The following is a 9,302-nucleotide window of genomic DNA, read 5'->3' as shown; positions in this document are numbered from 1 at the left end:
CACTAATGACACTAACGAAGTTCTTGAAGAATTTGAGCAACTTGATGATCACTTCGTCATGGCTAGAAATTATAACATCTCTAAATATGTACAGAACTTTGGTCCTATTTCAAAAAGCCCTATTTCCTAACATGCGTGTGTTTGATAAGCTTTATCTAACACTCGTCCGAGACCTCCTATTTAATTTTATAGGATCCAGATTTAAGAAAAAAAATTACTTTCCGCGCATATTTTCTGCGGATAGGATTATTTCCTTCCCTCGAATATTTTCGGCAGGAAGGGAGAAACTCTATCCGTAGAAAGAAAAAAAAAGAATTGCTTGAATTTGGGCCCTGGGAATATGGATATGACGCCCCTCAATCGGTATTTACAGAATTTTGGTCCAATTTTAAAATATGGATACAAAGTCAAAGTTTGGAACTATGGGTCTGTTTGGCCGCCAGCAAATAAGTAACTTATTTACTTATAAGCCCGTAAATAATTATCGACGAATATTTGTCAACCCAACTTATAAGTTAAATTTATAACTTATAAACTGATAAATTGAATGTTAGTAACGACGTACTTTTTCTCAACTTATTTTGATTTTTCGCTTTTTACTAATTTTTATTTTAAAAATACATGTTTGTAAATGTCATTTGAATTTAAAATTCACGAATTAAGAAAATTGTATTTAAAAATTATTTATTTTAATTCATTCAAGTAAAAAAAATTCTGACTTATCAGTAAATTATCCAAACACTTATATAATTTTTAAGTTTTTATCTATTTATCACTTATAAGCCTCTTTTACATTTTAAGTCATAAGTTACTTATTTTAAAATTTTTCAAACCACCGCAGTGACGTGTTTTGCAACTTTGCAAGTACGATTTCAATTGAATATCTAAAGCTCATGAAGTGTCAACAGAACAGGCTCTTCAAATATTTTACCAATCTTTTAACAAACAGGGTGTACGGAACTCTAGACCTGAAAGACAATAAATTCGGTAACCATTTCATATCTGTCTTCACAATTATGAATATACGATAGCATTCAAAAAGTACACTCACAGGAGTAGATTAATGAAGAAATAATCAAGTTTGTAAACAGCTTATAAATATAAAAATCATCTAAATCTCAAAACTTTAAGCAAAAAACAAAAAAAATAAAAGTCTCATTGTATCTTTGTCTTGCAAACCTTAGATGTTGGCAAGCAACGAGTTCTCTAACAGGAAAACCAAGGCGGGCACTAAGGATGACATCCACTTCGGCTAATAGAACCCATTCACCAGCAAAATCCAGTACCTGGTCTGAGTGACAGACTTTTCCTGTAAGATGTAAATGAACTACGATATAATATGCAAACTATTGGACCGAATACAATATCGAATATTCATACCTGTAACGAGAGTAAACTCAATTACAAATACAGTCAAGCAAAATAAGAAGGATAAAATTGAAAAATTTAGAAAATTAGAAATTTTAAATTAAACTACAGCATGTAAACAGTACCATATACTGATGACAATATACATGCCAGATATCTCTAAACTGGAAGATCAGATAGAAGTTCAAAAGTTTAAGAAAGAGGCATCACCAGACAAGTGATTGTTTCAGCATCTCAAATTTAGAAAGATCGAAGATCAGACTTTTTCATTCATTTTTTACAAATTAGCATTCAAACTGTTAAATCCAGAATCATATATTTTTTAACCAGAAAAAAGATATTTAATTGAATCAAACTAGAATCTGAAGCTATAGCAGCAACAACTTCATCATTTAACAACTCAAATCTGTCATTTAAAATTATATAACAAAGAGACTCTTGTTTCCATGTCAGAAAGATAATATTATGTATCAAAACTACAGTCACCATACTTCAAAGTAAAGCAAGCTACTGCTAGGGCCTAGGCATGAAATTGAAGATTTGAAAATAAAAAAGAAATTGCTTGTATAGATTGTGTTTTACCTCGACTCCATTAGCGTCTATCAGTTTTCCCGATCCCACGTTTTCCAGAAAACAAATGTTTTGGTTTGAGATTAGGAATGACCCTATCTGGCTCTCCACGCCGAGCATCCTTGTTCCTCTTATTATAAGAATTCTTAGCTAATTTTATTGCCTTCATCTTCTGAGCAGAATCCTTATATCCTTCACCAGGGACAACCTCATTCGGAGGACGTGACATAGATCTTGACCGGGACGTAGATCTCAAGCGCATCTTTTTATTAGAATGCTCACCATCCACATCCATCGCACCATCACCTCCATCACGTGACCTCTCCCGCTTACGTCCCCTAGACTTGCTGCGAGCACGATTTATTGCTAAAGTTGGATCGAGTCCCAGAGATGACAATTGTCTTCCCATTCTCTCCGAGGTAAATTTTTTGTCTGAATCAAATTTCCTGGGTATTTTAGGTCGACTCTCTAAAGTGCTCTTCTTGATTCGATGTTCTTGGATAAGCAAGGTCTTCTTTTTCCTAATCGCAACCAGGGTTTCTTTCTGTTCTGGTGTCAGTTCATCGTCCATCTCAAGATCTTCTTCTTCACCCTGCTCCTGTCGAAGACCTTCTTCGCGCTCCAACTCTTCAAGTCTCTGTAAGATATCTGGGTCAACAAAGTCATATACGTTGTGTCCATCAAGAATTTCTGGCATTATATCTTCTTTCCATTCGTCATTTGCTAGAATGTAATGTTTCTTCAAGCTTGCAGAATATACACCTGCACCTCCATTCTCATTCTCATTATCTCTCTCAAGCTTCCTCTTTTCCTTCTCTGCAGCTTCCTTCGCTCTAGCTTCCAAGACAGCCTGTGGTATGCATGGTGGCCTTTCCTTCTGATCACGTGGCTTTGGTGTTGCAACATGAAAACGGTTCAGGCAGTCATTAATCTTTTTCGACTTCATTTTCTGTTCAACCCTCTGGTCCAATAACCTCTCACATGCTGCATTCTTAACAGCAATCACACCTTCCTCATTCAAAGTGCTCATAGCCAAGAGTACTCCCTCATCATTTGTAGACTCACCACCTTGACCAATCACAGTCTTTGTAGCTTCTGCTTTCATTTCCATGACCAACTTCATGTCTTCCTCAGAAACTTTATCCAATGGCAGGAGATCAGTTTTATTACATACTACAATCAGAGGCTTGTTCATAAAAAGTGATTTGATGCTGTGAAAAAGCGCTGCCTGCTGGGCAATGCTGTATCCACAAGACCCAGAAATGTCCAAAAAGAACAATATGGCAGCCCTCAAATGAGCCAGGGCAGTGATGCTGCACATCTCAATGATGTTACGATCTTCAAACGGCCTATCTAGAATACCTGGAGTATCGATTACCTGATATCTTAGGTATTTGTAGTCTGTATGACCAACAAACAAAGACTTGGTAGTAAAAGCATATGGCTGCACATCTACATCTGCCCTCGTAATTTTATTGATGAATGAGCTCTTGCCCACATTTGGATACCCACAAATTAAGATTGTACGAGTGTTGGGATCAATTGATGGTAGCCTTGCCATGTGTTGTCTGATCTGTTCAAGATAAGCCAGACTTGGGCCTATTCGCTTTGTCACAGTACACATGCGACCAAGAGCAGCAACTTTCAAAGTCTTGCATCGATAAAGTGAGTCAGCATACTTTAACAACTTGACATAATCCTTTGCAATCTTTCCAATGAGATTCCGAGCAGTATTGATTTGTCCGAGCGCAAGCTTGTAATGATCTTTATTGTACAAAACATGAAGAAGGTCACCATAGAAAGGATGTATATCATCAAGACGAGGGAACTCATCGATGATGGTGGAGAGCTTCTCATGAAAGTTTGTCTGTGTATACTTCACTTTACGCATATAAAACTGCCTTATGCGCGATATAGCATAACCCTTGTGTACAACAGTAGGTGTCTGACGCTGGGTGCGAGAAAGGATAATATCAACAAAATCCTTCCCATTTGGCACAACAGTAATCTTCTTAAAATTATACTGCACCATAGCTTACACTCTGCAAGAAAATACATCATATTATAATACAAAAATAACAAATTGAAAATCCCAAACCAAGACAATTGAAAATAACAAATTTTCCTATTCTAAAAAACTAAGATCTTTAATTAAAACCAAATGAACTCGACGGAACTGTTCCCTATTAACGTCACCATCGAAACACATAAGAAATCTAAATAGAACCATTTATGGGTAGTTCACTAAAAAAAAGACAAACAAAATACACAATGTTTCAATTTTTCCCAGTCTAAACTACTAAGATGTTTAAATGGAAACCAAGAGAAGTCGAAAAAAACTGTTCCCTGTTAAAGAATCATCGAAACGCATTAAAATCTAAATTGAAGGATACATGGGTAGTTAACTCGAAAAAAGACATTTGGGTGATATCTCCAGAATCAAATTGCCAACCGTATCAAATGTTCTTCTAGAATTTGATTGACAACACACACACACACACAGAGAGGGAGAGAGGAAGAGGGGGGAGAGGGAGAGAGATGGAGGGAGGGAGAGAGAGGGGGGAGGGAGAGAGAGAGGGGGAGGGAGGGGGAGGGAGGGGGAGGGAGAGAGAGAGAAAGAGAGAGAGGGAGGGAGAGAGGGAGAGAGAGAGAGAGAGAGAGAAAGAGAGAACAGTAGAAAAGTCTCAAAACAATGAAAAGCTAAAGAGATGAATCAAAAATCAAGAAAAACAAAGGGTAAACAATAATCAATTGCATAAGCGCATATACATATAACAACAACAATCATATACAATCAAGACACATGTATGTATAGTTGTATGTATAGGTACCTGAAGTGAAATCAGAGAGGCGTCGAGGAGAAGGCAGAGCTGAATAAAGCTGCTGCAATATAAACCCCCTAAACCCCTTTCTTTCCAACCCTAAATAACAAACTCGCCGCTCCTTCTTTTCAATTTTTTATTATTTTTTAACAAGAATAATACTACTTATATATTTTGCGTTTAACTATGTTTAAAAATATCTATTTTTTTTGGTGTAATGTCTGAAAATACTCGTTTTTAAAATATATGGCTGAAAATACCGTTTTGGTTACACATTTTATAATTGGGTAAGTGTAATACGCATTTGATAATTGAGTATCCAAGAAAATTACTGAAGATACGCATTTGTAGTTTGACTATTACCATTGGGATATTAAAAAAAAAATTGGATACTCATTTGACAAATGCGTATCTAGTACAAAACATGATACCCAAATGACAAATGCGTATCCAAAACGGTATTTTCAGCCATCCACTTCCAAAACGGGTATTTTTAGCCATTTGCACCAAAAAATTGTTATTTTTAACATTCTTTTCTTTTTATCTCTTTAAAATAAAATATAGTTGTGACTAGTGAATAGTGTAAAGGATTTCAGAAATCGGAATTGTTTGGCTGAGGTATTGATTTGCGATTTATTGGACGATTTTTAAAATTTGAATGATTTATCGATAATTTATCAGAAATTGATTAAATCCGACAAATATTTTTAACCAATTTTTGATCGATTTATTGATATTTTTTTAAAAATGGACCGATTTCTATAAAAGAGCTCGGGAGTCTCATGATATTAAAATGGGGTTTGGGTAGATTGTTTGTTGGGCAGGCCCAAATCTCCAACGAGACCTAGTGTTATATGATGGGCTAAAGAAGTCCATATCACTAAATTGGCCTCGGAAATATTGTCACAAGACTTGCCGGAATTTTCATCGGAGTTAGAATCTCCGGCAGATATGATGCAAGATTCATAGAAGATGTGAGAAAGTGTGTTCCTAGTCCTAGAGAGAAGATTCATCTGTTCGGAAAGTATATGCTGCTTGAATTCTGAAGGTAGGTTGTATTCTGTTTCATGTGTACACTTTTTTTATGGTAGCTCTTATGTTACTTTCGAGAATATATATCTCCCGGGAAATTGCTAGATTTACATTTCGGCATACAAAAGTAATATCTAGAAATTAGCACGAATCAGGAGATTAGATAGGTGCAAAGAGGATTTGGCAAAAAATATGTAAAGAGGATGCCCCAAATCACCATTATGCTGCATTGCTCCGGTCTCTCCATTGTTTAATTCATCCAACAGTAGTATCTTTAGTACACACAATTTGCCAGCAGGAAATTAGACATTATGCAGTGATTATCCAGCTGATTATTAGAGTCATGTCAAGTTACTTAAGAAGTGTATGATAAATTAAGGGGTGTATTGAATTAGGATTTTTAAGGATTTTTTTTCATTCATGAAATCTAGGTGTATTCAACTGAGATTTTTTAAAATGTATCAAAATTTTATGGCATTCAACTAGGATTTTAAATTATGCTATAAAATCTGGTGGTATTCAATCAGGATTTTAAATTATACTACAAAATCTGATGGTATTGAACTGAGATTATTTAAAATCCATTAAAATCTGGTGGTATTCACATGCTGACGGATTTTTTTGGACTTCATAAAATGATGGATTTTGTGGGATTGTTTAATGTATTTTATGATTTTTGAAATCCCACTATAATTCATGAGATTTTGAAGGATTGTATTTAAATCCTATAGACTCTTCATCAACTCTACGACATTTTATCTAGAATCCGTGTAAAATCAAAATTAGATATAATCCATTAAAATCCATGAATTATATATAATACATTAAAATCCCAGTTTAATACAACCCCGTAAATATATAAATTTATATTTTAAATGATGAACTTATAATAGTCTTGTCATCTGACATGTATGGCTCTGTGATGTGTTAATCACGTCATTCGTATTAGTACCTTCGTGATTCATATCAATTATTCCGTTCAGTTCACATTACAATCATATTTCAAGATCAAATGGACAAGCAAAAAACTCCAGTGCACGAGATGGAGGAGGCATTTGCAGCAATACAGTTCGAAGAGGAGGAACAAGGTGGGCTCAGTTATGGAGATACAAGGGAGGTATGAAGCGAAATTGATACGAGATGGTGCATGGTGGGTCGTTTCCTCACAGATTCTCCTATTGATTTCCAAGCTATGCAACATAGAATGGCAGCACTGTGAAGTCCGGGGAGAGGTTTATATGTGAAACAACTGGATAGTAATAAGTTTCTCTTCCAATTTTACCATGAAATCGATATTAAGAGAGTCATAGAAGGTAGTCCATGGACATTTGGAAGATTTCATCTAGTAATGGCACGACTCAAAGAGGGAGAAAACCCCAGAGAGGTGGAGGTCAAGGGTATGGATCTATGGGTGCAGCTCCATGGAATGAATGCTGGTTTAATGTCACAAAGGGTGGCCACAGATATTGGAAACTACATAGGAACATATATTTCTGGAGATCCAAATAATTCCGTGGGAGTTTGGCGTGAATTCTTGAGGATTAGAGTAACACTACTACTGGACATACCCATCAAACGTAGAATGAAGATACGAAAATCGGACAAGGAATGATGCTGGGTGAATTTCAAATACGAAGCAATTCCAACGTTCTGTTTTATCTGTGGGATAATAGGGCATGGAGAACTTTTTTGTGACAAAATCTTTGATAGTCCGATGGAAAGCATTGAAAAACTATACGGGGGCATGGCTACGTGTAGACCCAATGAGGAGGACACACACAATGGGGGCCAAGTGGTTAAGGAACGGTGGAGGAATGCAGATAAACAATTTCGGCGAGAGTGGCCAGGGATTCATGGATAAGGAAAGCCCCGTAAAAGATGCACATGAACAACAACTCAGCATCAAATCAGGGATTGGAATGATAGGTGTGTTATTTGATAGAGGGGAAATTGGAGATAATTTTGCTAGATATCCGAGGGAAATATGGAAAAGCCAACCAAATCAGTTAAGCATTCAAAATTCAAATATAAGGGTGGATAATTCAACAAATGGGTCGGGCATAACTGAGCTTAAGGTGGTGGACCCTAAAAGACGTAGAGTGAGTTTGGACCAGACTAACAATTCACCTACGGGCCAAGATCAACCCACAGAGATGGAAGCACAGTTTGTTCAAGTTGTGGAGTCAAAAAACGAATTATTGGCGGGCGCTGCTCTGCAGACCCATTAATCATCATGAATGCTCTAACTTGGAACTGCCAGGGTATGGTTCCCCCGGAAAAGTTCAGTTCCTTAAAGATGTAACCCGTAGTGAGAAGCTAATGTTTGTTTTTCTTAGTGAGACGATCAGTAGTTATGCGAAAATGGAGAGGTTATGTAGCAAGTTGGGGTTTGAAGGCTTTATTGCGGTGGAACCACAAGGAAAAAGCGGAGGGATTGCTATGTTCTGGAAGAATGCAGATGATGTAGATCTCATGAGTTTCTCTCGTTCTCATATAGATGTAACTGTAAACACGGTTGAAAAGGAGAGTTGGCGTTTGACAGGAATATATGGAGAGCCTGCGAGACCACAACGATATAAAACGTGGGAGCTGCTAAGAAATTTATCACGGGACTCAAATCTCCCCTGGTGCCTAGTTGGGGATTTTAATAATGTTACCTCTCAAACAGATAAGAAAGGAGGTCATGCTTATCCAAACCACTTAATTAAGGGATTTAATGAGTGCTTACATGATGCTGAGCTTCAAGATCTCGATATAATCGGACATTAGTTTACCTGGGAGAAAGGCAAGAATACTAATCATTGGACAGAAGTTAGATTGGACAGAGTCTTAACGAACAACCAATGTCTTAATATGTTCCCATTGGCAAAGGTATATAACTTGGAAGGATCCCCTTCTGATCACAGCCTTTTGCTATTGGTTCCAAAGCGTCATACTGGTGGTAACACAAAAAGACAGTTTCGATTCGAAAATGCGTGGCTTACAGAGCCAATGTGCTTTCAGATTATTAAGGATAGATGGGAAGAGGATGAGAATAACAATGTAGTGCAGAAAATTGACAAGTGTGCTGAAAGTCTGAATGTGTGGGTAAAGAAATCACGAGTTGCTTCAGTAAACGCATCAAGGAATGCAAAAACATATTAAAGTCGTTGAGGGACAAATGTGATGTGAGGTCTGTAGAGGAATATGAGACGGTAAAGAAACAATTATTTTTGGTGTTAGATCAAAAAGAAATATTTTGGAGACAGCGTTCAAAGCAATTATGGTTGCAAGCAGGTGATAAGAATACAAAATATTTTCATGCATTGTGCAATAGAAGAAAGCGTAATAATCACATTCAGAGATTGAGAAAGGAAGGAGAAGAATGGGTGGACTGGAGTTGTGGGCTGCAGGATCTGATAAAGGAGTATTACCAGCAGTTGTATACAGTTGAGCAAATGTAGGGAGAGGTCGTGGTAAATTGCATCCCGAAGACTGTTTCTGAACAACAAAATACATAATTAATGAGGG

The 9,302-nt window shown here is 36.7% G+C and overlaps 1 protein-coding gene across 2 annotated transcripts; it reads right to left on the bottom strand.

The window, feature by feature from the left end:
* Positions 1-974: 974 nt before the first annotated feature.
* Positions 975-4,898, bottom strand: LOC141666475 (nucleolar GTP-binding protein 1-like). 2 transcript variants are annotated; one of them, XM_074472514.1, is made up of 3 exons: positions 4,770-4,898; positions 1,951-3,980; positions 975-1,380 (listed from the first exon to the last, which is right to left on the bottom strand). In XM_074472514.1, exon 2 carries the CDS (start codon positions 3,968-3,970, stop codon positions 1,961-1,963), a length of 2,010 nt encoding a protein of 669 aa, XP_074328615.1. In that variant the 5' UTR covers positions 3,971-3,980; positions 4,770-4,898; the 3' UTR covers positions 975-1,380; positions 1,951-1,960. The 2 variants fall into 2 exon arrangements, with proteins under 2 accessions (XP_074328615.1, XP_074328614.1); XM_074472513.1 differs by having other exon boundaries at positions 975-1,309.
* Positions 4,899-9,302: the final 4,404 nt, after the last annotated feature.

This window comes from Apium graveolens, chromosome 6, assembly GCF_009905375.1.
Source record: "Apium graveolens cultivar Ventura chromosome 6, ASM990537v1, whole genome shotgun sequence".
NCBI lineage: Eukaryota > Viridiplantae > Streptophyta > Magnoliopsida > Apiales > Apiaceae > Apium > Apium graveolens.
This window is presented reverse-complemented; position numbering and strand designations above follow the sequence as displayed.

What these genes read in the sequence shown, in the direction of transcription:
- LOC141666475 (XM_074472514.1), bottom strand. Translation starts at nt 3,970, where the DNA reads ATGGTGCAGTATAATTTTAAGAAGATTACTGTTGTGCCAAATGGGAAG.